We start from the raw sequence: 27770 nt of genomic DNA, 5'->3' as shown, positions 1-27770 counted from the left end.
AACATTTCCCCAAACTAGATACCAGCCGATTTAGCTGTCAGCTTGACAACCTATAGCGCAGAAGGGTAAGCACGCTTGCTTTCCAGCCCTTCCCTTCTTCACGTAGGGTTTTTTTGGAAAGACACCGTGAAATATTTCTGGGACTTGGGCAGAAATGATTGTTTCAGTTTGACTTTGCTCTGCGCCTCCTCAAAGATGATCTTCTTACAAGTGTTGCTGCTCAGATAGGGGATGTGGAAAGCCCTCTTCAAAGCCAGAAGGCTTTACTAAGCTTATTTTTTTGGCTGGGCTTTTCCTGTTTTGAACTTGAACTTCACATGACTGTAGCGTAAGCAGAAAAACGGGGCGGGGGAAGTCAGTGGGGAAGATCAAGTTTAATTTTTTCTGATGTTTAATGTACTTGATAAAATGGCTAGCAAGATGGTTGTCTGTTGTACTTGCCGGTCTCTGGTTTTGATTGCAGCGGGACATCTGGAGCGCACATCTCGCCGCGCAGCTGGTTTTGCTTTGCTGCTCTGAAAATGGGTGCTTTTTTGCTTCGGTTTCTGCTGGAAGGAAAAGCTGCCCCCACCCAGCCCAGAGCCGGTTTCAGTTGAATGCGATCTCATTTGTCACTTCTCCAACTCAGGCCTAATATAGAGAAATGCTCGGTGTGGCTTTCCCCCACTTGGCCAAGATAAGATCTACTGCCGATTATGGAGCTGGGTTTCTATCAGGGTTCCACTTTGAATTCAGCTTGTTGGGTGTCTTCCCAGAAACACTTAGTGAAGTCTACAGATGATTAGTGCCCTATAAAAGGTTTTTATTACATGCCATCTCCTCCTTCCCTTTCTTGCAGTGCGTGCTGTATTTATGGAGTTTAAAGATAAATCATCCCAAAACATTGTTCCTCCTTCGAGGGAACCATGAGTGCAGGCACCTCACAGAATACTTCACCTTTAAGCAGGAATGTAAGTATCAGCAGCATAAGAAGGATTTAAAGATATTAACGTGTTGTGGCCAGGTGTGGGTCTTAATTTTTGTGCCTGCTAGGAGTGATACTGGTTAGCTCCGGAGCTGTAAAAACCTACTGTCTTTTTTTTTTTTTTTTCCTTTGTATGTAGCTCATCTATTTCAGCTCCTGCTAAAAAAAAAAAAAAGAAAAACACCCCAAAAACCACAAAACCAAAAAATACCACCAAAAAACCCCAGATATATAAGTCCTGTGAAGTACTGAGCGCATGTAGATGTGGCCCTCTGGTTAGGAAGGGTGAGCATGGATGGAAGAAACGCAAACGCATCTTCCCTGTCTCGCTGATGAGCCCGTTGCACGCACCCACCCCTCCCTGACTTTCAGACCCAGCAACATATAATTACTGCCAAATGACTTTCAGCTCCAGATTGTGCAGCTGGGATCAGTGATTACAATTGGAAACAAATAAAGGATTTGTTCCTCAGCGTTTGCACTAGGGAGAATCATTACCTTTAAGATAATTTTTTTTTTTTTTTTTTTTTTTTTTTTTTGTTGAGTTAAAGATGTTTTTGTGCAGCGTTTCCATATTTTTAAACCAAGGATGGTGAAAGGTCGGGGAATGACCGCTCTCCCCAGAGGGTGACGGTCACTCCTCGGAGCAATAAAAAAGGTATCCATCAGCAGCATGCAGCGCTCTGTTAGGGGATAGTTGCTCAGGGACCCGACCTCAAGAAATAGTTACAGGCAAGACACAAGTCCAAGCTGTAGTCCTTCAGCTCTGGATGCTGTTGGACCGGGGTAAGGCTGATAGGTACCTGGGATAATGACATCTGTTTACTCAGAAGTGAGTTGGAAAACACCAGCCAGTGCTCTGCTGGATACTGTAGTCATCAGGTGGTGGTAGAAGAGCTCCTGTTGAGCTGGGCTCAATCTGAACCTGAGAGCCAGAGGTGATGGGTTTTTTCCCCTCTGGAAAAAGAAGATACTGCCTTTCCACTTCCCGTATTGTAGCCTGCAGCTGAAAAAAACCTGTTAGTATCTCTGAAACAAAGTTGGAGGAAAGGTAAACTTTCCATCCATGTGCTTTTTTTTTTTTTTTTTTTTTTGCTTTAGGCAGAGGCAGGTTTTATAGCAGTAATGCAGCTTTCTGGAAGGCTGCGTTACATTACATACGTTACATTAATGGCTACATTAACATATCGCTGCCCTGCGAAGGGGCTGCGGATGCAAGCAGACGTGCTTGGCATGCGGTGGTCTCTGCTCCTGCTCTCTGTTCTAACGGGAAGCGTTGAGGAATATTTCTGAGCATACTTGGAGGCTTGCTGTAAAAGCTAAGCTGCTTTTGGAAAGGCCACGGTATCTCTGTTTAACGTATTGAAACATCCTCCTCGCCTCTGTTAAGATGGGGCATCCAGCGGAGATTGCGATCACTGGTAGCCCTGAGAAGGTCCTGTGTGAAGATTCATTTCGCTGCAGGCATCTCGGTCAAATTCTGAGTCAAAGCACTCAGCGTCCAGCTGAAAAGGCAGTTCCTATCTTAAATGATTGTGCAATATTGCTGTGCCAAATTAAACAGCTGCTGCATTTCCTAGTGTATAATGTGCCTAGCAGCTGAGGCTGGTAAGACTCTCTGGAGTCCAGAGGTGCGGTATGAACGCAGGAGAGTGATGGGCTGGCTTTATTCCTATTGCAGGTTCTCTATTGCAGTGGCAAGCACCTAGCCTCTTTGCTATGTTAATCTTACTGCAGGTGTTCTAGAAAATAGCTTGAAGGGAGATTAATATTCTTGGCCATGTCCAGATTACTGTGAAGCCTTTTTGTCTTCCCGTCCCACAAGCATCGTCTTAAGTCAGCATTTCCAGTCGTAATGGTGCAAAGTTGAAATTGGTGGGCCATGGATGTAGAGTTTCCATAACAGCTTAGGAGCTGGGTGCCTTGAACTTCCCTATCAGCACTTTGGCTGATCAAAGCTTTGCTTAATGCTTCTTACACCAAGTAGGTTTGGATGCATGACTCCCCGTTTTAAAAAAAAAAAAAAAAAAAAAAAAAAAAAAAAAAAAAAAAAAGAATAATACTAAAAAAGCTCCTCTTAACATCCTGAGCAGTCTTTGTTGTGTAAATGAGTAAATTAATTCAGTTCTTCCCTCTTTTCCTCCCCCTGCCCCCATCTTTCCAGGTCGAATCAAGTATTCGGAGCGAGTGTATGATGCGTGCATGGATACATTTGACTGTCTTCCTCTTGCTGCCCTCTTAAACCAGCAATTCCTGTGTGTTCATGGAGGACTGTCTCCAGAAATCACGTGTCTAGACGACATTAGGAAAGTAAGTAATCTCCGTGGTCTTTTCACGTAGCTTACAATTAATCATGTCGTTAATGGCTTGCTTGATGCCTGCACGGGGTTCCAGGGTGAGGCTCCTGTGCTCCGCGTGTCCACACCGTAGGTGTGCGTACGCTGCTGCAGCTTTCACCAGCGTTGTCCTGATTTTCTGTACCTTTTTCAGTTAGACAGGTTTAAGGAACCTCCAGCCTTTGGTCCAATGTGTGACCTGCTCTGGTCCGATCCATCAGAGGATTACGGCAATGAAAAAACACTGGAGCATTTCGCCCACAACACTGTTCGAGGCTGCTCCTATTTCTACAGGTATAGTGGTGTTTCAGGGGGCTGTGATGGAGCAGAGCTTCTTGTCTCCCCTTGCGCTAAGGTGTGGGGGGAGATTCTTCACGTTGCGCTCTGTGGGACTTTACAGTGTCCCTGGCTCTGAAAAACAAGTCTTCACTTGGCTCTAATGCACAAAAGCTTGTTTGTTTTTTCTTGTCCTGTAATGTTGAGCTCTCTTTGGATACGTTGCTTTATGAAATTGTGGTATCAGACAGCAGAGATGCTTCTTTTAGCTGGCAGGGTGCCTTTTGAGTGGTTTTCAGGCATTGGACAGTACCAGAAGCTCTAGGAAATAATCTTTTCCTGTCTCAAAGAGAAGCATTTGTGCTAACAGACCACTTGTAGCCCGGCTGGTAGGGAAGATTTGGCACCAGAGGTCTGTTTAACAGAATGCTTTGCAATTAATTTTGGAATGATGTAATATATACTGGCCTTGTTTGGGGATGCTGGACACAAACCAAATGGGTGCTGCAAGTGGCTGGTTCCTGAAACCAAGACCGTGCGTGCTGTCTGTTCTCCTTTGCTCTGTCCTGATGTACGCTTGCTTTTTATTTTCCAGTTATCCTGCAGTTTGTGAATTTTTGCAGAACAATAGTTTGTTATCTGTAATCCGAGCTCACGAAGCCCAGGACGCTGGGTAAGTGCTGCAGCCTGGCAGCTGAGCAGGCTCCGTCTGTGTTCCTGCTCTCCTTAGCAAGACGGGTGTGTTGAACACTTGACCTGTTTTTCAGGTACCGAATGTACAGGAAGAGCCAGACAACAGGCTTTCCTTCATTAATCACGATCTTCTCTGCACCAAATTACCTAGATGTCTATAACAACAAGGGTAAGGCTGGCAAGGCCAGGGCTCTGCTGCTGTTTGGATGTCAGCGCTGTCTTCACGTGCTTAGGAAATCCCTCTCCATCTTCCCTTGCCCACTCTGCCCTCTCCTCGAGCTGCATTCTCACGCATGAAATGAAAAAGAGCTTTGTGTGCTAAACTGATGGCAGCTGGGGAGCTGGGAGAGGCTGGGTTCTCTGACTTGGGAGACTTAATGTATTACTCTGGCAATTAGCTGTCAAGTTATAAAGCCTAGAATAATGCCTTCATTTCCAGCCACGTGACAGCTGAGCACTATTGATGAATGCTGCTGTTAAAAAAAAAAAAAAGCTGCAAGTATAGGCAAGCTTTTAATTTCCCCGTGCCCCTAAAACCATAGGAGTATGATGGGGAACTTTCCTCGGCTGTGGGGGATATTTTTTTTTTTTTTTTTTTTTTTTTTTACCCCTCACTTTGGGTCTCGGCTCTGTGTTCATCGCTTCTGATTTGGATAAATTTTAACGGCTTTGTTCAATTGACCTTCACTGTTAACAAGCTTTAGTGAAACAACGTAATGGGTAAACTGAAAAAATACTGCTTAAGCCTTCTGATTTTTGGAGAGCTCATAGTTTGATTCTGCATGAGTGCAACCCCTTGTTGGTGACGAGGCCTCATTAGCGCGGGTACAACTCCCAGAAATTGATAGCACCTATGGACGTGTCATCTTCTCTTTTTCTTTCCTAGCTGCTGTACTGAAATATGAAAACAATGTCATGAACATCAGGCAGTTCAACTGTTCCCCTCATCCGTACTGGCTTCCAAACTTCATGGATGTCTTCACATGGTCTTTGCCTTTTGTAGGGGAGAAGGGTAAGAGATATTTGGATTTCTGTTACGGGTTGCCCAGTGGCTGGTCACAGTACCCTGTGTGTTAGAAACCTGTCCCACAGGCTATTAAATGTGTTGGGAGAGTGTTGTAACTCATTAACACCAGGTAAAAGCAGTTCAGGTTCAAGGAGATCTGCGTATTCGTATTACTGGGTAAAGTTTTTTTGAAAACAATTGTGGATACTTCTTTTAGAAAGCCGTTACCCATAAAACGATCCTTTCTTGCTGCTTCTGCATTGCTGATGGAGCTGATCATGGGTGGTGTAGCCCCACCTCAGAATCTGGAGACATTTCTCTTGCTCTGGGTTTGCGACAGAGGAATTAAATTCTCCTGTTGGCTTGTGGCCCACCCAAAAGGGAAGCATTCACTTCAGTTTAAAGTCTTACTTCCTTCTGAAGGAGGCGAGGCAGCTTAAAATATGGCCAAGGCTTTGACACAACTTTTCAGCAAAAGGTTTTTTACATCTCCTGGTGAGTTGAAATTCCACCCCAGTGTTGTATGTTCGGAGTGTGGCATCAAGGTCTGAAGTGCCAAAGGGGTTTTTTGACTTTGAGGAACCAAAGGTTGAATTTCTCCCCGGATTTGACGTTCTCGGAGCCAGGTGGCCTCTGGTGTGGGTCAGGGTGGGGAGGTGGGACCTTCAGCAAGCTCAGGCTGTTCTGCCTGAATGTTGGCACCCCACTCCCCACGTCTGTTTCATCTGTGATGTGCTTGGACTGCATCCACCTCCTTGGCAGAAGGTGTAAAATATGTCGTCTGCTCTGGGTACTGCTGTGAGGTACCAGCAGTATGCAGCTAAAATTGTCTTTGGGCTTCCACTTCCAGAGTATAAATGACCTTGAAATCGTTTGCTTGTCCAGCTCGTCCTCCAAATACCTCTGCCTGCCAAGTGTGTGCACCAGGCCTCTCTAATCTTCCTGTCTGTACTTCTTACAGTCACAGAAATGCTCGTTAACATCCTCAACATATGCTCCGATGATGAGTTGATTTCAGATGGTGATGAGACATTGGAAGGTAAAAAAAAGCTGTTACGACCGAGCTGGTAACAGTTGGGGGGGAGGGGGGTGGTGGTGAAGGTGGGGAAGGTGTGTGATGCTAGCTCCAGAGTGATCAGCACTTGATTTATAGCTGGATGCCCAGCCCGGGGTCTCCAGTTCCTTTTTGGCCAACCCTTGTGCAGTTGTGGGTAGGAAACATGGTTGCTTTTTTGGGTTTTCTTTTCCTTTTTTTTTTTTTCTTTTTTTTTTTTCTCCCCCTTTGCTATTCAGTCACAGAGAAATTAAATTACATTCACTGCGACAGACGCTTCTTGCCAGCTACTCTGGAGAATGGTTTCCTGCTCCTTACAGAGACTGCTTCCCAAATGGTTATTTTCCGCCCCCCCCCCCCCCAGTTCAGAATTTTTCTGCACCAAAATGCCTACCCAGTTCTTCTCATCTGTTGCAGTGAACTCCTCTGTAAGGTGGCTTCTCATGTCACACATCTTCCCCCCCCCCCAAAAAAAAAAAAAAAAAAAAAAAAAGAAAAAGCAGAATGCGTTTTTTTGGCCCTGGTTTTAAGCTATGCACAAAAGGGACGAAAGAATTGCTGAGCTGATCTGCAGTTTCTATATGGGGTGGGGGGGGGGGAATCGCCTGAGAGCGAGCCGGTGTGACCTAGAGGCAGCTCGGGGGCAGCCGTGGGGCATGCAGTGAGAAGTGGGGCTCTGAGCATGCGTGGGGGGGTCCGGGGGGGCTGCCTGCCTGCGCAGATCAGCGTAGGGTGGAGGACAGTCAGTCACTGTTGCGGCACAACAAGGTGCCGCTGCTTCGGTCAACAGGTTGAGACTTTAACCCGCTTCTCCCATTGCATTTCGTTTTTGGTTGGTTTTTTTTTTTTTTTTTTTTTCTTTCTCCCTCCCATGAAAATTAAATTTGTTTCTTCTATCTCTGTCTTCATCTACTTGTTTCTTGGTGTCTCCTCTCCCTGAAGATCACTACATTTCAAGCTATCAGAAAGGTACCCAGCTAGAATTTGCTACAAGCTTAATTTTCACTGCCTGTGCCACCAGATTTCCTTGGAGTGGATTTGAATAGCTGACTAGTTGGGCAGTCTCTTCATCCCCTTTCAGTTTTAACATAAGCGCCATGTGTTTTTTAACCCTTCTGCGTTCCTCCAGGAACTTGAGAAACGGGGTCACGTTTCTATCTGACTTTTGAATGCAGCCACTTAGTGCATGGCTGAGCCATCGGTGCATGTTAGACCTCCGGTTTGGCTTGTACTGTCCTAATGTGTAGTTGGGCCATGTGAGGAATCTCAGCTGAGAGGAGATGTATTTGTTACCTCTTTGATTTTGATTTTTGTTTGTTTTCAGTTACCCTCCATGCTTTTTTCTCTCACGTTCGGTCTGTATAGCGGAAGGGGAGTTCACGTATCTCACTTTGTGTTTGTGTGGGGTCAAAGCAGAGTTGCAAGGCTCCGGCCAGCCGTTCACTGTGCGTGTTGGATGCCAAAGCTGATGCTTGCGTGACACTCCTCCCCGCGGCGAGCACAGCCCGGTGTTCTGCAGTGTTCATCAGCAGTCAGATTCGTCAGTGTTCTGCCTTGCAAAACTGTGTCTACATGGCTGAGTCATTTGTGTTACATCCTGTGTAGTGTGATCAAACCTGGTGAGCTTCGAACAAGACCTACCCGATCCGTTTCTTTTGGTGGTTCTACTCTCTTTAGACCTTTAAGCCCGTGTGTCATCTCGTTGGTGTTGCCCTTCTCACTGCCATCCTGACCGCCATCCTCTCAGCACTGTTTCTCTCAAGAGTGTAGCTGTGAATCTGTAAATCATGATTTCTTTTCCTGGAGTCAGGCAGGTGCTTCATATTGACATTACTTGTGCCTGGAAAGCAGGAAACCTTAAACATGCTGGCGTTTGTGGTTTTTTTTCTCTCCCTAAGGTGGGACAACAGTCCGTAAAGAGATCATCAGGAATAAGATTAGAGCCATTGGGAAGATGGCACGTGTCTTCTCCGTTCTTCGGTAAGGAAGCAGCGTACGGTTTGGGGTCTTGAGTTTCATTTGGGGTCTGGCTGATGAAGGTAAATTTGGTGCTGTATATAGGGCTACAGCTTGATACGTCCTCGCTAGGTAAAGAGGCGGTGGCCAGGGTGCACCAGGCAGGCAGAGTCCCGCTGGGGAACAGGAGTCTTACAAAACTTGCTCCAGAGGCTCGAGGTGGTGCTTTCTGTGTGCTTGGCCGTCTTCAGAAACCTTCATCTCGAGCCCTGGCCCCTTTGCCAGCAGAAGTGCTGCTGCTGAGGTATATTGAGCCCTTTCGGGATGCATTTGCTGGTGCCGCGGCTCTGATGCGTCGTGGCTGAGTAAGCAGAGCTCCTGTGTTTAGGAGGCAGGGCTGTGCTCGGCGCCCGGCAGGTCGGCTGCGTGCTGCCTGCGGTCAGCACAGGGCAGGCGGCCGGTGTTCATGCCGCTAACAGTCCGGCGTGGACCTAAATGACCATTGCGTTAATCTCTCGGTAACTAATTGTGTTGCCTCTTCTTTGCAGGGAGGAGAGCGAGAGCGTGCTGACTCTCAAGGGCCTGACTCCCACAGGTACACTGCCCCTGGGGGTGCTCTCAGGGGGGAGGCAGACCTTACAGACCGGTGAGTATGGATGGTCCTGTCCTCTGCTCTTCTATACCTGGTCCTCAGCTCCCCCGAAAACCATTCAGTCGGTCCCCACAGGCGTACTTCAGGGTGCCAGGGGGACCCGAGAGATGGTTCAGGCTCGCAGGGAGGAAGGATTCAGAAATAGGAGAAAGCAGAAATGTAGGTGGGGATGTGGAGAGCCTTCCAAGATGTCCCCGTATAGCCTCGAGGAGGGGAACACGAGGAAAAAAAAAAAAAAAGACAACAAACAGCACCCTTGCCTAAAGCATGTGTATTGCTTTATTGTATGTTTCTGCAATGCTTTTTATCGTTTATTTCCCTGTAACTCTGCATGATGAGCATCCTCTGCTTCACCTACCTGCTGCTGTGTGCTAGCATAACGGTAAACACGCCTGCTTGGTTGTTCTTCGTTAAACAAAACCCTTCCAATTCTGACCCTGTGAATCCCAAACAGGAAGCTTAGGTTTGGGTGAAGGAGGGACACGCAGGTTTGGGTGAAGGAGGGACATTCTTCCAGGCCTGTATGTTTCATATTAAGACTTCTCTCGGCCCCCTGGTTTTGATCTGGGTTTGGAGGTTTCTTTTCTGTGCTTGCTGGCAGATACTTTGCTCCCTCCCTCAGCAGCCAACTGGTCCGTCTTATTAGTGTGCTGAGAGCAGGGCTGAGCTAGCGATCTGTGTGCTTGAAACTCGCAGGGCAGGGAGATTGGCTGATGGTCAGGGAATGAGTTATCATAGTAACATGTGTCCCCAGAGGGAATCCTGTAATCTAGTGTTTTAATCCTTTCCTGACGCCAGCCTTTGAATGCTGGCATCTCACCAGCCTGCTTTCCCCTTCCTATCAGCGCTGGGTAATTTCCTGCAGGCTCAGAAGAGGGCATGTTCTGGGGTTGCCTTGCCTTGATTAAATAGTTCACAAGTGAGAAACGTGTAAATATTGCTGCCCGCTCCTTGCAGGGGGGAGCGTGTGCAGTGTCGCTCCCGAACCCATGGGTTTCTCTGCACGTAGAGGAGTAGGAATACTTTTTTTATTTATTTATTTCCTTTTTTTTTTTATAGCAACCATAATGGTTTCTGTCACCCCAGTTCTGCTGCAGGCATGGGAACAGAGCCTGAGTGGGAAGGTGGCTGGTACAGCTCGGCTCGAGCAGCCGGCTCGCTCACGGTGCCGCAGCTCTGCCCCTCTAGCTGACGGCGTGGGGAGCGGGCTGTGCTGCACCTTCCCCTCTCCAGGGGCTTCCCCCGAGGGGCTACCAGCCAGCTCCCCCCAGTAAAGAAGCCGAGATTTGTTTGGCTCCCTGAGACAGGACAAACAAGCCGGACCTTTGCTGCCGCCTCCTCCCGTGACCGCAGGCTTCCCACCCCCCTGCCCCTGGCACCCCGTGCTCCCCTCGGCCGCACCCCGCTTTTCGTGCCCTTCTCACGCTCCTTTCCCTGTCGTGCCCCCTTCTCTCACCCCTTCCCGTTTTGCACGTCCCGTCGCACCACGCCGTCTGCTCGCAGCAGCCTCCTGGCGAACATACAGGCTCTCCCTCAGCAGCCGTGCTGGGAGCCGCTCTGCTCGGCGGGGAGAAGAGGGGCTGCCCCCCTTTTGGGGTCCCCTGCACCCTGAAAGAGGAGACAGAGGGCCGCAGGTAGCGGTGGCGGGGCCTCTTCCCTCCCTGAGCCTCCTGCCAACCTTTGGCAGCATGGCTTGGCAAAATCAGCTGAAGAAAGTCACCGAATCTGGAGCAAAGATGTTCAGCCACAACTCCATTCCTTCTCCGTGGCCTTTGTATTGTGTCCAAAGCCGGGGGGGGGGGGGGGGGGCGAAGGCATTTTGAGGCTGAAAGCAGGGGATCTGTTCTAGGGAAGGGCCTCCTCCCAGATGTTGAGGCAGGGACTACCAAAACTTGGCCAGCTGCTGCAGCAGATTTAGGAAGGGGGACGCTGCTCAGCTTTATGGTGCCTTGTTGCTTGGTAACGCTTTTAGGAGGTGGAGCTGAAACCAAACTGGATTTGAAGCCTCAGCCTATATATTTTTATTTTTATTTCTTAGAATTCAAGGCATTGGGAGTGGAGCAGCCTAGTATCTGCTGCTACCTGCCCTCGCCCAGAGAGCAAACTGCCTGCCCCTCCGTTCCCCCCTGCTCCAAAATGTCATCACACCCCTCAGGGTCACTTCCCTTGCTTGACTCTGGTGGTTGAGGCTTTGCCTGGGGTGAATTCCACACAATTTACCTTCTGGAGGTGGCCAGGGTACCCTAGAACCCCCGAACTCGGAGCCAAAGGGGCCGTACGTGCGGGTGGAGACCCATGGCTCGGTCTGAGACTGTCACCGTCCTTGCCGTGGGGTGCCTGCGTGCCCGAGCCCTCCGGTGCATGCAGCAGAAAGCCGTCTCTGCTTCTCTCTTTCTTTCCATCGGATCGATCTGTGTGATGAGTCCAGCGAAACATGAGGAAAGGAGACTTCCCCGTGTCAGCGCTCAGCAGACGCGAAGCCCGAGGGAGTCCCCTTTCAGCCTTCCTCTCAAGCTCCTGTCACCTTTCCCTCCCCCCCCCCCTCCCCTTCTTGCCCGCTGTTTTGATTGATTACGGTTGTCTCCACTGGGGCTGGGAGGCTGTGGGCTCTGCGTTCGCAGCGATGATGTTAGATCACTCACTGTCACTCTTTTTTTTTTCTTTTTTTTTTTCTGTCTTCATTTTTGCATGCCACTGTTCTTCTGTATTGCAGCCACAGTAGAAGCGGTAGAGGCACGGGAAGGTATGGCTAGAATCCGGCGAGAGACTCAAATCATCTCTGTGTGTTCGTGCGCTAATTTTAAAGAGCTTTATCGGCCTTATGGAAGCTTTTTACTCTTGCATCACCAGAAGTGGGGGAGGATGGGCCCCTGCTGGGAACCAAAAAAATACAGTGGGCTGGTTCAAGTCTTATTTTAGCCTTAACGAGGCTATGGCTGAGTGCAAGACCTTCATTCTGAGAGCGCCCCGTCTCCGGGGCGGTTTGTGCTCTGGTGTCTCAAGACCTTGGTGTTGGGGTCTTGCGATCTGATCTGGGATGCCACGTGGCCGAGTTCATCCCCTGGGTGACTCAGTCCAGTGAAGGCTGCCAGCACGCTTGGTCAAAATCATCTAGGAAGTCGCGGATTGCGTGGCTCTGATGTAATCCTTGCCTTCCCCACAGGTGGGCCGAGGTGGTCCTGGTGCAGAGAAGCAATTTTCTCCCCGTAGTTTGTGTAGAAATGACAGATTTCTGAGGTTACTGGCTGGGAAGCTTTTCTCCTCGATGGCTCCATTCAACTCCTGATGAATGGGGCTGTACGTTTGTGTAGAGAACGTTTTGATTACCAAGGGAAGTTTGTTTGTAAACCAGCCAAGTCCTGGTAAAAAGATTTGGCACAAACACCCCCCCCTTTTTTTTTTTTCCTTGTCTTTTTTTTTTTTTCCCCTTAAATTATCTGTAATACAAAAAAGTTAAACATTCGCTCCGTATCATCACCGCAAGGATGATGTACTCGGCCTCGTAGTGATGAAACACTGTCCTTGGTGGGATTTCATCACTCCTGAGACTGCCTGTGTGTCTCCTGGTCATGCAAGAAGCCGTTGCGTTTGTGATCCGAGGACTAGCCGTTTCCCTCTCCTGGCGTTGCAGTCTGTGGTTTGTGTTGGAGTTAAAAGCCTTGTGGTGGTGTCTTTGTCGTGTTGGTTTGGTTTTGCCTTCTTTTTTTTTTTTTTTTTAATTATTATTACTATTTTTATTTTATTTTTAGTTTCGTGTTTTTCAGCTTTGAAAGTTTCCTGAGATTTCCCTGTTGGGGGGGTGGGGGAACACGACACTGAGCACTTGTCTGGTCTGCGCGTTCCTGCTGCTAAACCGTGTTCAAAGGGGAACCGTTAGGGAGCAGAGCAGGTCGCTGCGGTCGGGATCCTAGACTTTGCCACCAGGACCTGGCGCAGTTCAACTCCCCAGCTACACTGTGGTACCCACATGAGCTGGCGATGCCGAACCCCCTCCCCCGCAGACCCAGCTCGGGCTTCCCGTAGCCAGACACGTGCTTTCTGTCGCCCCGACTCTGTCCTGTACGTGTCTGGTGTGTGCTAAGGGGCTCCTGCCCGGGGGTCCGCGGCTCGGCCTGACTCTTTTCTTTCTCGGCCCTTCTCTCTGCAGCCATTCGTGGATTTTCGCCGCAGCACAAGATCCGCAGCTTCGAGGAAGCCCGAGGGCTGGATCGCATTAACGAACGCATGCCGCCGCGCAAGGATTCAATGCACTCAGACGGGCCGGTGAACTTGGTAACCTCAACAAACTCTGCAGACAAGAACGGCACGGGGAAGAAAGCCCAGTAACGGTCCGAGCGCCCAATCTGCACCACTAAAGGATCCAAAACTTAATGAATTTTATTTATTTATTATTGGGGTGGGGTGGGGGCAGGGGAGAAACCAACTTCACCTGGAGGCACGTTCATAATCCAGTTTGCATCCATTCTGTAAGAAAGGTGACCATTTTGTAATTTTTTTATTTATGTTCAATATATAAAAAAGTCCATCTTTTTTTAATTTAGAAACCAATCTAACTGCTAGCGCATATATGAAGTGTTGTGCTGTACAGCTGACCTCTCCTCCGCGAGAGCCAAACCTCTGCGGGGGGATTAAAAGAAACAAAACCAGTTCCAGGCAACTTGGGTCGTTGACTTTGGTACAATTCTAAGTTAGCCTGTGCTTTCAAAAGCAGGTCCTTTCGTTGAAGATGGGGTTGGGTTGGTTTTTCTTTTCACGACTGTCTTCTTCCCAGAGTTTGCTGTTGGTTTTTCTTCGTCTTCTTGCCTCCCCGCATCTGCTGCTTTAGCAACCGATTCCGTGGAAGGCACGTTGCGTGGTGCAGCTGGCCGGGATCCGTCCCTCTTCCAAGGTGACATCCAGATATTCGCAATGAGCTCGAAAGGACTCCAGTGTGTTATACCAATCACGGCACCTTTTCCTTCTGTAGTTTTTATTCCAGCGGAGCCCCGAGCAAAAAAAATAGCCCTTTAATAAGGACGGGAAAGGGGGGTGGGGAAGCGCTGCCCCTTGTCGTGGCTCTTCCCGAAGCTTCGGCCGTTCAGACTTGCTGCAGCCAGCTGGACGCCGGGGCTGCCCGTGCAGCAGAAATCCCTCTGGGAGTCCCTCGGATTCAGAGCAGAGGAATTCTCTCCGGTCCCTAGCGATTAGCAGGTCTTTGGGAAATTTGCAGGGCCTGAATTTTAAAGGAAAAGGGGGTGACATAAAACGAGCGGGCAGAAAGGCACGCACACCACCACCCCCCTTCGCCACCGCCATCGCATACTGCAGAGCCCGTGGCACGTTCCCCTGCGCCCGGCTCTGGATTCGGCCCTTGCTGATCAGTATTTGAGTGGTGGGCGTGCAAGGTGGTCTCCCCTAAGCCAGCATCGCCCCTCGGTCATCCAGCATGCGTCTTTCGGGGGGGTCTTCCACCTACTGCAGACAACTTGGGCTTATCCCGCTGCTGGTTACCTTGTTACAGCGGTGGCTATTCCTCCGACTCCAGAGGAGCCGTGGGCACGTCAGCCTTTCCCGGCAGCTGGAGGGGGTTTGCCAGCTTGTGATAAAGGATTTGGGGAAGGATGGGGTGACGGTGCTGCTTGTTTTTGTAGAGATGTGGCCGGTGGCGAGGCGGCTTTGCTAAAAAGCCCCAGGTTTTGGAAGCGCGTCCCTCCCTCGACGGCAGGGGAGGGAGGATGGTTTCCCCGTAGGTTGGCAGGTAGAAGAACCGAGCGGATCTGGCAGTAATTTTGGAAGGGTGCGCAGTGCTGGAGAGGATGGGGGATGTCCCGGTGACAGGAGGGTTGCCAGAGGACACCCTTTTCGCGGAGTCGAGGGGTTTGAGGCTTGGATCTGTTTAGCAGGGGCACGTTCTTTTGCTTAAACTTTGACCTGAAGCGAGCGTTGAAAAAGGATTTTGTGAGATTCCTGTTTGGTCGCTTCCCTTCCCCACGTGTCGCTTGAGCCGTGTCCTCTTCTGCCAGCGACTGCACAGAGTAGAAGCAGCAGCTTTCAGAAGCAGATCCCTTGCCAGTTTTTGCTGCTTTTCCAACTAACTATTGTGCTTTTTCTGAGCAAGGGCAGCAGGTGAGCGGGCTTAGCCTCTAATAAGGGATATTTGCCAACCCCTTCTCTGGATCTTGCTGTCTTCCCTTTGTGCTCCGGCCCGAAGCTGCGATTCCAGCGACAGAGGAAAACAGCAACTTTGCAGGAAGCTTTCAAATTGTCTTATAATCATACGTCACTTAATTCCATGCCAGCTATTTAGGAAACCGTATCTGTGAGCAGACCACTGGGTTTTCACAAGAGACTTTTGAGTCACATGCCTCCACTTTTTTTTTTCCCCCTTTTTTTTTTTTTTCCCTTTTTTACACGCCCACTGCTTTGCAAAAAGTGCGAGATGTTTTGAGCAAGCTTCTCTAACCCCATATGAGGCGTGGGGCCAATTGCCTTTGTCTGTGAGTATTTCTTCTGTTTTTTAACGGCATCCTTTCTGAAACACAGTGAGCCGATGTGTGGTATCTTCCTCTGAGAGCGCAAACCGTGCAAAGGTGCTGCCCGTGCATGTTTGGGCATATTGTTCTGACCCAGGCTGGGAATCTCACCCGAGCAGCAGTTTTAGTCGGGAGCTTTGGGACGGGTGCCGTGGGGGGATGCTCGTACCCCGAGCCTGGCAGCCAGGGGTGGGGGGGATTCAGCAGGGACCGTCCCTTTGCCGAGGGGGTTTTGCTTTGCTTGCGGTTTGTCCCCCAACCCTCTTGCGCTCAAACCCGTCTGGCCCTTGTGCTTTGTGGTTTGCCACCCTCGCAGAGCACGGCGGGGCTGATGGGGTGAGGAGCCGGGACACCCACCCCCCCTTCCCACCCATCCCTGGAGCTGGGTGTTGCCGAAAATGTCCCCGTGGGTGGTGGGACCGCAGCTTTGCAGCATCCTGGCCCAGGAGGGGCTGGTGCCCGTCGGGGAGGGCGGTTCATGGCTGGATGTTGGTGTCCCCCGGCGGGGAGCCTTGCCCAGGAGGCGTGTGGCAGCCGGCACGTATGGATTCCGTGCTGCCGGGGATCCGTGCTGCCGGGGATCCGAGGCGCAGGCTCCCCTTGCTGTAGCAACGCAGGTGCTGGTCCCCCCCTTCCCTTGATACACGAGATCCCGAGGGGGTGAGGGGCAGCGATGGGGCTCGTGGGTGCTAATTACCCCCTCGATTAACTAACGCGCATCCGTGCAAACCCCCTCCGCGCTGGCAGCCCTGCCAAGCGCAGCCCCCCGGCTGGCGCAGGAGCTGTGGGGAAGGCAGAGCTTTCCCCGGCGCTGAGCCGAGAGACCCCATCCCCTTTTCCCCAGCTTTTGGGGAAGAGAGTGATGACGAGCTTGGAGCAGAGGCCACCAGCCGCTGCCGAGGTCCCTCACTCATCCCGGCCGAGCGCCCTACCCCGATCCCCACCGCGGCAAAACAAAAAATGCCAGAAATACACAGATTTTCCCCCCCCCCCCCCCCTTCCTCCTCCTTCCCCCCTCTCCCCTTGCGAAGCCAGCGCCTCGGAGCTATGCATGTCTCAAGACCCCTCATCTCAGAGCTCCCACCCGTCCCTTTCCCTCTCCCCGGCTGCTCCCTGGAGCTTGGCAAACGGGACTCCGGGATCACAAGCCAAGGAGCACGGCCGGCCCCGGGGAAAGCCCGCAGGCTGGCCTCGCAGCCTGGGTTTTTTTGCATGTTATAGCAAGGTGCATGTAACAAGGAGGGGAGTCAGCAATGGGTCGGGTGGTGGGTTGAGTTCGAGCTTTATTTTTAATTTTTTTTTTTTTTTTTTTTTTTTGGCGTTGGGAGAACCTCTTGCTGCCCGTGCCAGCCCGGGAGCCGGTGGCGGCACTCGGGTGCGGATCCCACCTAGCTAGGTGCGGGGGCAGGGATGCGTGGAGGCCCACCGGCCTCTGCCAGGGAGGACCTGAAGCCCCACGGGACACGTGCTGGGTGCAGTGATGGTGATTTTAGGGTTCTCGATGCTGAAGGATCATACGCCCGTTGCCTGGAGACTGCCTCCTTTTTTTTTTTTTTTTTTCCTTGCTTTTTTTTTTTAGTTATGTTTAAAGGAGAAAAAAAAATGGTGAAAATGTTATTTATTGGCAGAAATTATTTAATATAATTTCTTTTTTTTTGTGAACAAGGAATGAATTTGTTAGAACTGTCTTAATGTAAATTGGAAGTCATCTTTAAGGCGGAAAAAAACCAAAAAAAAAGTTAAAAATTGACACAGTCACTCGGCTCTGCTGTGGTTTATTTTGGGGCGCACAGGGGTGCCTGGCTCCCGGGGCGAAGGGCAGGGCAAGGTGCCCCCCATGTCTGCTGCTTGGTTTTAGGGTTTCAGGGTCTGGTTTACAGCCACCGCCTCGCTCGGGGCCCCTCGCCAGGGCCAGGGCAGCGCCGGGACGGCGTCTCCCAGCCTCCCCGGCACGTTGGCACTTGTGAAGTCGCTCCCAGGCACTTTTGTTGGAGAGCTCTCGGCTCCCTCTCTTCGCCTCTCCATCCTTCCAGCCGCTGCCTGAGTAAATAACCCTCCTCCCCCTGCCTCCCCGGGTGCCAGGGCAGGAGATGGCTCCGGCACCGCTCCCTGCCCGGCCGCGGAGCTGTGGTGACCCGGCTCCCAGCTGTGGCTGCCATGTCTACCTTCTCCCTTGTGGCACCTCTGCCGTCGAGTTCAGCTCACCATGTGCGACACCTTTGCCATCTCCTGCCCTCGCCGCTGCCCCGCAGGCCTGGTGTGGTGGCCATCTCCGCTCCCAGCTGGCAGAAAGCAGCCCAGGGTGTGACGGTGAAGGGATGCTCCGGCTCTCCCATCCCTTCCCTGAGTGTTCCCCCCAAACGGTGGGGAGCCACCAGCCTGGCACCCAGCGTCGCTGCCCAGCCCTAGGCTCCGGGACCCTTGGCGTGAGCGAGGGGCTGCGCCCGCTGATCCCGGGAGCATCGCTGGGCCCGGCTGCGCGCTCCCGGCTGGCATCGCCGCGCTGAGCAAACAGGAAACACTCGCCTTTTGTTAATCCCGGCCCGAGCTGCGCGTTAAATATTTATCATTGAGCGGAGGAGGCTGGTGCTGGGAGCTGGGCGGGGGGAGGCAGCGACGGCGCCCGAGGCCGCTCACCCACCGAGGGGACGGTGAGTGGGGTCATTGCCGGGGGGGACCTGGCCCCCCAGGGTGGGCTGCAGCGGTGTGGGGTGGCTGGGGCTCCCAGCCCGCAGGGTTCCTTGCCAGTGGGTGCCATGACCTTCAGAGCTGTCACTGGGGGTGTGGTGGGCTGGAGGGGACTGTCACCCCCTTGGAGGGCAGGGATGGGGTTGGGGCTCCCCTCGCAGGGTTTAACCCTTTCCCTGGGTGCCCGTGGCTGTGCCCCCGCTGCCCTCTTTGCCCTTGTCACCCCGGTGGAACCAGCTCCGGTCCCCAAGTTGCTTCCTCCCTGCGGTATCCCCGGCTTGCACCAGTGACGGGAGGAGCGGCCGCATCCCCACGGCTCTCAGTGATGGGAGCCGCGTCCTCGGGGGCCGTGGCAGCGGGCAGCACCCCTGCCCTTGTCCCCTTTGTCCCCTGGGCACAGCATTCGGGCAGCCAGGGCTTGGTGCCACCGGCCCCTTCAATCCCAGCAGCGGCTTCTGGCAGGGGACTGGGTGGCTCGATGGGGACCAAGGGGTGGCTGGTGGCAAAGTCAGCATCCTCCCACGTGAGCTCCTGTGGGGACAGAGGCCTGAGCTCACGTGGGAGCGTGTGGGACAGAGGAAGGGCCGGGGCTGCCCGGTTCCGGGGCTGTCAGCAGTTTTGGGGAGCAGCAAGTAGGAAGCTGCTGGTGGAGGCTGGAACGTGGGCGCTGCCGGAGGGGATAAGGTGGGCTACGGGCACCCGCAGAGCGGGGCATGGCGCTGTCAGATGGGGGTCCCCAATGCCCAGATCTCTGGGGGTCGGAGGGTCACCCCTGGGAAAGCGGATGGCAGCGGGGATGGGGACTCCGCTTTCACCGTGTCCCCCCCGCTGGGACTCGGGGGGGCTGCGGGAGCACAGACCCCCGCTCCTCATCTCCACCGGGTGCTTCCCATCCTCCCCCAAAACCCCCCTCCAAGCCCCCGGCTCCATCCCGGCGGGGGGCTGGCGTGGGGCTCGCCCCATTCCGTAAGCGGGGGCCGGGTGTGCGGGAACGCGTGCGCGGGGCGTGGGATGAGTTCAGCCTCTTGGCTTCCCTCCCTGGATCCCAGCCCTGGAAATGTCACTGGAAACTCTGAATGGGCCGGCCCCGCTCCAGAGCGGGGAGCACTGGGGGGGCGAGCGCACCCCAGGGGGGCTGGGGCACGTGGGGACCCACTGCCGGGTGGGTGGCGGCTGCTGACCCAACTGGGGGATGCTCTTGGGGGGTTCTGGCCACCGGCCGCCCATAATGCGCTGAGCCCCCCCCCCCCCCCCTTCTCCTTCCCCCGGCAAAGTTTGCGCCGTGCATTTCTCCTCCCTGCTGCTACCACAGCTCCGTCCTGCTCGCCGAGGGGCTCCCCCGCCCCCCCCCCCGGCTGGCAGCACCCAGGAGGTAAGAGCTGGCTCGGGGGGCCAGCGAGGAGGGGGTGACCGATGGGGACCTGCTCCCGGGGGGGCAGGCTTTGGGGGACAGTCCGTGGGAGCAGGATGGGGCTGAGCCCTGGGGGGCCGCGGGACGGCGGTGTGCTGGGAATGGAGCGGCTGTGGTTGGGGTGCCCGGGGGGGGGGGGGAAGCCTGCACCCCCCTTTCTGTGCCCTGGGGCAAGCTGTTCCCAGGGCCTCAGTTTCCTCAGGGTGGTGATAACCGTTAATTACAGCCTGGCACTGTCAGGACCAAGGAGCTGAGGGGTCCCCAGCCCCATCTGCCCCATGCATGTGGCACGCAGAGCACCGTGCCGGGCTAGCAGCCCCCCAGCAGCACTGTTGGCCCAATTTGAGAAGGGGTCTGCGCCGTGCTGGGCTCTGGCAGCAAGTCGTGCAAGTCCCATGGGCAATGCCCGGCGGGGCTGGAGATGCTGGGGGATAAGCACGGACACCGGTGTCCCCCAAAGGTTCCCAGGGCTGCTCCTCCCCCACTGATGCAGCCCCCCCATCTCCCCGCAACGGTGTCAGGGGCCGTTACGGGGGTCCCGTGCCCCCCAGCTGCCCCCTGCCCCCAGCTGCAGCCCTGGCATGGGGTGCAGTGGTGAGTCATGGCTCATCACGCTGCCGGCGGGGTGGTGCTGGGCTCGGCCGCACATTCCCTCTTCCCTCCTTCCCTCTCCCTCCCTGTTTGCGCTGCAGGGTGGGGAAATACTTCTGCCTCTTCGTGTTGCTCAGCCCCGGGGAGCTCGGCCCTGGCGGCTCTCCCGGTGTGGCACTGCCCAGCGCTGCCATGTGCCCGGGCAGGAGGGCACCGGCTGCATCCCACCATGCCGGGCCGGGATGCTGGGACGATGGGCAGATGGCTCAGCCATCGCCCTGTCCCACCCAGGGGGGCTGGATCCACCTGGAATGGGGAAAGGGGCCGGGTGGTCCGGATTAGGCCGTGGCGGGGTTGAGGCTGCGTGGAGAAGCCGTGCCAGGGCTGTTTCTGGCCAGGAACAGCCATATCCCCCCTGCCCCACCAGGATCCTACAGCTGGGGACGGTGCCACGGTGGCTGTCACCCTGCCACAGTGTCCCCTGCGCCTCTAAGTAACAGAGGACAGTCCCTGGCGGTGGGGATGGGGGTGCCCCGGAGCCCCCCAGCTCTCTGGCGAAGCCCGGTGAGATGAAGGTGCATCCCGCAGATGGGGATGGGACCCGCCGTGAGCGCAGCCCCTTTCCCCGCAGGGCACGGGCAGCCCCTGAGCACCGTCCGGGCAACCCACGGCCATGGCGGGCCAGCTCCTGCCCCCCGATGCTGGCCAGGCTCTGGGCACGGAGGACGTGCCCCCCTTCCACCCACCACTGCAGGTGCCCCCACAGCCGACGGCAACACGGGTGAGTGGGGCCAGGGGCTGCTGCCGTGTGCCGGGGGGGTCTGGGGAGCTGCTCCACCTCCATCCCTTGGCCGCCGCCACATCGTCCCCGCGCCAGCCCCCTCCTTGTGCCGCAGGTGCCCGTCATCCGCCACCGTGGCTCCAACACACTGAATTTCGACTTCCACGACCCGGAGACCCGTGGCACGGCCGAGCGTGGGCAGCCAGCCCCCAGGAGCTCAGGTACCTGCCCCGAGCATCCCCTGGGGACATCCCCAGGGGGCATCCCCGGGGGGCATCCCCACGGCGCTGGGCAGAGGGCAAGGGCTCACCCTCGCCCGCCTCACCCCCAGCGAGCGACTGGTACCAGACCTGGCCGGCCAAGGAGGCGAAGGCACCCAGCACCTCCGTGCCCACCAGCCCCACGCCCGGCCCTGGAGCTGCCCCTGCCTGTGCCCGGCCACCAGGCTGGTCGGCCACCTGGACCAAGGACAGCAAGCGGCGGGAGAGGCGCTGGGTGAAGTACGACGGCATCGGGCCGGTGGATGAGACAGGGATGCCCATCGCCTCGCGCTCTGTGAGTCGAGGGCACGGGGCTGGGTGTCCCCCCCCCTCCCCACCGTGTCACCCCCTCACCACCCCACCGTGTCCCTGCAGAGCGTTGACCGACCCCGCGACTGGTACCGCAGCATGTTCCGGCAGATCCACCGCAAGCTGCCAGGTGAGTCCCGCTGCCACGACACGGCACGGCGTGGCACGGCACCCACTCACCTCCTCCTCCATCCCCACAGAGCTGGACTGGGACACCCATCGCTGCCCCACAGGTAGGCTCGGTCCCTCACCCCACCAGGGTGCCTCCATCCCTCCCAGAGCTGCGGAGGAAAGGAAACTCCCCAGCATGCCCAACGGGGTGGACTGGTGAGTGCAGCACTTCAGTGGTGCCCAGTGGGGTGCCCGTGGGGTGGGGGGCTGCAGGGGGCTGAGCTCCTCCTGCTCCCCACAGGACCAGCTGGGGTGACACCGGTGCCATCGCAGAGCCCGGCAGCATTTTTGACTACGAACCGGGGAAATCCTCAGTGCTGGAGCAGCCGTGGCAGGTAGGCACCCCCAGCAGCCCCGGCGCGGAGGGGGCTGGGGGGCACCGCGGTGTGTGCGCCCCTAACCAGCCCCTTGCCCTTCCCAGCCCCCGGCAGCGGTGCCACCGGCGCGGGCTCAGTCCATCGAGGTAAGCTGCCCGCGGCGGGTGGGGGGCAAGGGGGTGGCAGCGGGGGTCCCTGTGCCCGCGCCGCTGGGATGGGGGGGGTGGGCAGTGCCAGCCTTGCTGCCACAGCCGCGTCCTGCCCGCGCAGGTGCTGCTGGAGCGGGAGCTGGAGCAGCTCAGCGAGGAGCTGGAGAAGGACATGAAGGCCATGGAGACACGCCGGCACCCCCGCCAGGTACCCCGCGGCCCCTGCCCGCCCCCGCCAGCCTGCACCCCTCATGCCTCCCTGGGCTGGGTGACCCTGAAGGGACCTACAGGGCTGACGGTGTGTGCATCCAGCTGTGCACACATCCAGCTGGGCACACATCCAGCTGCGGGCGCGGCCTTTGGGCACGGCTTGAACGTGCGCGGGGCAGGACGCATGCATAGCTGGATGGGTGCACATCTGGATGCACGCAGGGCTGGTTGCAGGCAGGGCTGGATTCATGCACGGCTGGATGTGTGCACGGCTGGCTGGATGCTGCACATCTGGATGCATGCACGGCTGGATGAGTGCACGGCTGGATGCACGCACAGCTGGATGTGTGCATGGCTGGATGTGTGCATGGCTGGCTGGATGCTGCACATCTGGATGTGTGCACGGCTGGCTGGATGCTGCACATCTGGGTGCATCCACGGCTGGATATGTGCACGGCTGGCTGGATGCTGCACATCTGGATGCACGCAGGGCTGGATGCGTGCCCAGCTGGCCGGTGGCGTGTGGCCGTGGCCGTGGCGTGGCCATGACCGTGACCGTGGCCGTGGGACGCTAGGACCCTGTCTGGCCTCGCCGTCCATCCAGCGGTTATTGGCCTGCACAGCCGGGAGCTGGACTCCCTCGCTTCCCGCCGAGGCTCAGCCTCTTGGATGATTAATTTTTCTCTCCCACCCCCTCCCGCTCCTCTCCGGCAGAGCTCGGCGGCTGCTCCCACCGCTCGCTCCCCTGCTCCGGCCTCCCCGGCGGCTCGGTGAGTAGAGCCGGCTGCTCCCTGCACCCCAGCCCCCCAAATCCCACCGCCCCGGCACCCCACTCGAGGCGAGGGACAGCGGCGAGACGGAGCCCCACGGCAGGGGGATGGTGGGAGGGATCGTCCCTCCAGCGTCCCGGCTCCCATGGCGGGGTGGGGGTCCCCACGCGTCCCCCACGGAGGCCCCCGTGGCACTGCTGGCCCCCTCCACGTCCTGCCACGGGTGGGGGACCCTGGCGCCGGGCTGGCTGCCCAGTGGGTGGGACGGGGACAAACTGGGACTGACCCTTTCCCCCGTCCAGCCCGTGCCGGGACACCATGTCCCAGGGTTTGGCTCGGTCCCAGGGGAGGTGACGGCACTTGGATTCTCAGCGCTGTGTCCCTATGTCCCCGCTGTCACCGGCACAGGGAGGGGATACCTGTGCCGGCGGGTGACCCCAGGATGGGGTGGGCACCCCAGGACATCCCCACGGCCCCGTGTCCTGCCCCGGCAGCGGGTGGAAACCAAACAAACAAGGGCTCCGCTTCTTGTAGGACCTACCGTAACCCCCCAGGGGTGCACATGGGGGATGGAGGGCTGGCTGCCCCCCTGCCTGCCCCCCTCTCCGGGCTGGGGGGGCGGAATTTGGGCTCTTTAAGTGCCCCCAGGAGCGGAGTTATCCATTAGCCAGGCGGCCCTCCTCGGTGCTCGCCTGCTCCTCGCTTCCTGCTCCGCAGCAGCCGGGACGTGCCGCTGGCAAACTTTGGACCCGTCTTGCCTGGCTGCCTCTGAGACGAGACGCTAGAGAGGCACCGCGGGGGCCCCCCACATCCTGCTCCTGGGGGACCCCCACACCCTGCTCCTGGGGGACCCCGGGGTCCTGCCCCCCAAGGGCAGCGGGGTCGGGAGCATGGAGGGTGCATGGCAGCGGGGCTGGATGTGGGGCTCAGCCCTGCCCTGAGCCACCGTCACCCCGCAGGAGCCCCCTGTCACCCCACCGGCTGCAGAGCCCCCCCGGCACCCACTGCCTGCCCGCCAGCCCCGGCATGGAGCGGGGTGGCCTGGGGCTGGCCAGTGACCGGAGCCGTGCCGCCCCCGGCAGAGGTGAGCCCCCACACCCGAGCCGTGCCGTGCCATGGGGCACCCCGTGCACCCGCCGGCCGGTGACACCCCCCTCTTTGCAGACACCCTGAGGCCAGGGACCCTCCCCAGCCTGTCCGACATGGGGGACCCCCCCGAAGCTGTCAGGAGGGAGGAGAAGAAGGTGAGGCTGGGACGGTGCCATCCCATACGGGCTGGGGGATGGCTGGGCTGGGGGAGCCCCCCTGTGACCCTCCTCTCCCTCCCCAGATGAAAGCCGCTCGCCTCAAGTTCAACTTCCAGGCTGAGTCACCCAAGTAAGTGGTGGGACTTCTGGGGGTCCCTGCCATGCCACCGGTCCCAGGAGCCCTGGGATGTGGGGTGGCCATGGCAGCCAGGCTGGGGGGGGGGGGGTCGGTGCCCCCCAGGACCGGTGCGAGCAGTGTCCCTGAGCACCAGTGCTTGCAGGGAGCTGACGCTGCAGAAGGGGGACATCGTGTACATCCATAAGGAGGTGGACAGGAACTGGCTGGAGGGCGAGCACCACGGCCGCGTGGGCATCTTCCCCTCCAACTACGTGGAGGTGAGCCTGAGGGATGGAGAAGGGGCAGCCGGGCTCGGAGAGCCTGGTGCTGACCCTCACCCATATCCCCCCACCAGATCCTGCCCCCCACGGAGGTGCCCAAGCCCATCAAGGCACCCACCATCCAGGTGTTGGAGTACGGCGAGGCCCTGGCGCTCTACAACTTCCGAGGGGAGCTGCCCGTCGAGCTCTCATTCCGCAAGGTAACCACCGTGCCGTGCCATGCCATGCCATGCCGTGCTGTGCCGTGCCGTGCCGAGCCGTGCCATGCCATGCCATGCCATGCCGTGCCATGCCATGCCGTGCTGTGCCGTGCCGTGCCGAGCCGTGCCGTGCCGTGCCATGCCATGCCGTGCCATGCCATGCCGTGCTGTGCCGTGCCGTGCTGTGCCGTGCCGTGCCGTGCCATGCCGTGCCGTGCCATGCTGTGCCCTGCCATGCCGTGCTGTGCCGTGCCGTGCCGTGCCGTGCCGTGCCATGCCATGCCGTGCCGTGCCGTGCCGTGCCGTGCCATGCCGTGCCATGCCATGCCGTGCTGTGCCGTGCCGTGCCGTGCCATGCCGTGCCGTGCCGAGCCGTGCCGTGCTAACACATCCTCTCATCCCATCGGCAGGCCGAGCGGATCTGCCTGGTGCGGCGGGTGGATGAGAACTGGTACGAGGGGCGTATCTCCGGCACCAGCCGTCAGGGCATCTTCCCCGCCACCTACGTGCAGGTGCTGAAGGAGCCACGGGTGAAAGCCACCACCGAGGACTTCCCACCCTCGTCTGCCTCCCCCAGCCCCCGGCCCCCGGCTGGCTCCCCATCCCTGCAGCGCTCGCCCGGTCCCCGGGGCCCCCCACTTTCCACCGGCTCCCCCCGGGCAGCAGAACGGGGTCCCGGTGAGGCTGGTGGGTGCCCGTCCTCACCCCGCTACCTTGGCTTTGCCTTCCCCCCTTCCCCAAAGCTGCCCCGCACCGGCACCCTGAGCCCCTCACCGGCCCCCACCGGTCCCCTGCACCCTGCGGCCACCCATCCCCAGGAGCCCTGGTGCTCAGCCTGGTCCCCCGAGCAGGTGAGTGACCCCCCCCACAGCCCCCAGCCTCAGCACCGTGTCCCAGCACCTCTGGGGATGTGGGTGCTGCCCTATAACGCTGCACCCATCCTCTCCCCCCTGCAGTGCGCAGCCCCGAGGGCACCCACCAGCATCCGCCCTGAGCCCGCCCCGTCCTACAACGGCTCTGAAATCCAGTGGACCCCGTAAGTATGGCCAGGAGCGGCACCGTGGCACGGTGTCCCCACGCGGGACCCGTGGTGACATGGGCTCTGCCCACGCTGTGTCCTGCAGGTACCGGGCGCTCTACCAGTACCGGCCCCAAAACGCTGACGAGCTGGAGCTGCTGGAGGGGGACCGGGTGGATGTCATGCAGCAGTGCGACGATGGCTGGTTCGTAGGTACGTGGCCACCAGGCTGGGGACAAGAATGGGGACAGGTTGCCACCATGGCCCCTCACCACCTCTCCTTGCCTTTATCCCCCCAGGTGTGTCCAGGAGGACGCAAAAATTTGGCACTTTCCCTGGCAATTACGTGGCACCAGTGTGACCCACGGCGCTGAGAAGAGGAGCCCGGAGGGAGGTGTGGGGCGGGGGGCTGCCCCCTGTCCCACCTCGGCCACCCTGCATCCCTGCCGTGTCCCCTCCACGTCCCCCTATGGGGACAAAGTGCCTCCAGCTCCCTCCCGCCCCTATGGGGCTGCCTCTAACAGGGACCAATCCCCCCTGCGTGGGGGTCTCCCCCACCCCAGTGCCTTAACCCGACCCCTCCTCACGGCTGCCCGGTGCCTTGTCACCCACCACGCTGGTGGCCACCCCTCTGCCATGGTCTCCAGGTGGTGCTGGGGGGGTCCTGGCCGGTGCCGTGTCCCGAGATGCTGGTGCAGGACCCACGTTTGCTTCTTGTCCATCATTAAAGTTCAGCTCAGCCCGAGCCAAAGCCCAGCCTGGTAGTGCCGGGGTGGGGGGCAGCTGGTGGGACGGTGCCCATGGGGAGATATGGGGTGGGGGGCACAGGACATGGCGTGGGGCGGCACAGTGGGGCTGGGGTGGCCCTGCTGGTGTTGGGATGCTGCGTGGTGGTGACACTGTGGGGCTGCAGTGCCGTGCAGGGTTACAGCGCTGCGGGGGGCTGCAGGGGTGGGGGGCTGCATGGGGACATGTGGGGCAGCAATGGTGCCGGGGGGCTGCATGGGGACATGTGGGGATTTGCAGTGGTGCATGTGAGGTTGCAAAGGGACACGTGGGGCTGCAAGGGAGCATGTGGGGCTGCAACAGTGCCAATGGGGGGGGTGGGTGCAAAGTGGGGTGTGGGGCTGCAGCGGTGCCTGTGGGGGGCTGCAAGGGGTGCAAGGGGGCATGTGGGGCTGCAGCGGGGCATGTAGGGGTTTGCAGTGCTGCAGGTGAGGTTGTAATGGGACATGTGGGGCCACAGCAGTGCCCATGGGAGGTTGCAAGGGGGCATGCAGGACTGCACAGGGCTACCAGGGCGCATGGGGCCAAAGCTGCACACACAGCAATGCTGTGCAGGGCGTGATGCTGTGCGGGGTGTGATGCTGTGCGGGGTGTGATGCTGTGCAGGGCAGTGATGCTGTGCAGGGCAGTGATGCTGTGCGGGGCAGTGATGCTGTGCGGGGTGTGATGCTGTGCAGGGCAGTGATGCTGTGCGGGGCAGTGATGCTGTGTGGGGCAGTGATGCTGTGTGGGGCAGTGATGCTGTGCAGGGTGTGATGCTGTGCGGGGTGTGATGCTGTGCAGGGCAGTGATGCTGTGTGGGGCAGTGATGCTGTGCGGGGCAGCGATGCTGTGCGGGGCAGTGATACTGTGCGGGGTCTGATACTGTGCGGGGCAGTGATGCTGTGCGGGGCAGTGATGCTGTGCGGGGTGTGATGCTGTGCGGGGCAGTGATACTGTGCGGGGTCTGATACTGTGCGGGGCAGTGATGCTGTGCGGGGTGTGATGCTGTGCGGGGTCTGATACTGTGCGGGG

At 57.3% G+C, this 27770-nt stretch overlaps 2 protein-coding genes across 8 annotated transcripts in view; both read left to right on the top strand.

Moving 5' to 3' along the window:
- The window catches only part of PPP3CC (protein phosphatase 3 catalytic subunit gamma), a 37827-nt gene extending 22549 nt beyond the window's left edge, over positions 1-15278 (top strand). For 3 of the 6 annotated variants that reach the window (XM_037371663.1, XM_037371668.1, XM_037371667.1), the window contains exons 4-15: positions 839-950; positions 3129-3274; positions 3455-3594; positions 4172-4249; positions 4344-4438; positions 5156-5281; positions 6237-6314; positions 7272-7298; positions 8228-8309; positions 8834-8931; positions 11651-11680; positions 13085-15278. In XM_037371663.1, coding sequence (XP_037227560.1) covers positions 839-950; positions 3129-3274; positions 3455-3594; positions 4172-4249; positions 4344-4438; positions 5156-5281; positions 6237-6314; positions 7272-7298; positions 8228-8309; positions 8834-8931; positions 11651-11680; positions 13085-13263 — 1191 coding nt within the window. In that variant the 3' untranslated portion in view covers positions 13264-15278. The remainder of the gene's footprint in view (positions 1-838; positions 951-3128; positions 3275-3454; positions 3595-4171; positions 4250-4343; positions 4439-5155; positions 5282-6236; positions 6315-7271; positions 7299-8227; positions 8310-8833; positions 8932-11650; positions 11681-13084) is intronic. The other 3 variants (XM_037371665.1, XM_037371664.1, XM_037371666.1) reach the window with 3 other exon arrangements.
- Positions 15279-18024: 2746 nt separating this feature from the next.
- Positions 18025-26715, top strand: SORBS3 (sorbin and SH3 domain containing 3). 2 transcript variants are annotated; one of them, XM_037371832.1, is made up of 19 exons: positions 18025-18100; positions 20771-20920; positions 21036-21141; positions 21252-21475; positions 21556-21619; positions 21690-21816; positions 21902-21995; positions 22082-22123; positions 22248-22334; positions 23051-23106; positions 24066-24190; positions 24271-24350; positions 24437-24483; positions 24635-24749; positions 24827-24952; positions 25363-25803; positions 25909-25988; positions 26077-26183; positions 26270-26715. In XM_037371832.1, the coding sequence occupies exons 2-19, from the start codon at positions 20813-20815 to the stop codon at positions 26329-26331; spliced, it is 2091 nt and encodes a 696-aa protein (XP_037227729.1). In that variant the 5' UTR covers positions 18025-18100; positions 20771-20812; the 3' UTR covers positions 26332-26715. The 2 variants fall into 2 exon arrangements, with proteins under 2 accessions (XP_037227729.1, XP_037227730.1); XM_037371833.1 differs by lacking the exon at positions 18025-18100 and adding an exon at positions 18616-18821.
- The last annotated feature ends 1055 nt before the right edge of the window (positions 26716-27770 follow it).

Source organism: Falco rusticolus, chromosome 20, assembly GCF_015220075.1.
Source record: "Falco rusticolus isolate bFalRus1 chromosome 20, bFalRus1.pri, whole genome shotgun sequence".
NCBI lineage: Eukaryota > Metazoa > Chordata > Aves > Falconiformes > Falconidae > Falco > Falco rusticolus.
The sequence above is the reverse complement of the archived record's forward strand: the minus strand, read 5'-3'. Positions and strand labels throughout refer to the sequence as shown.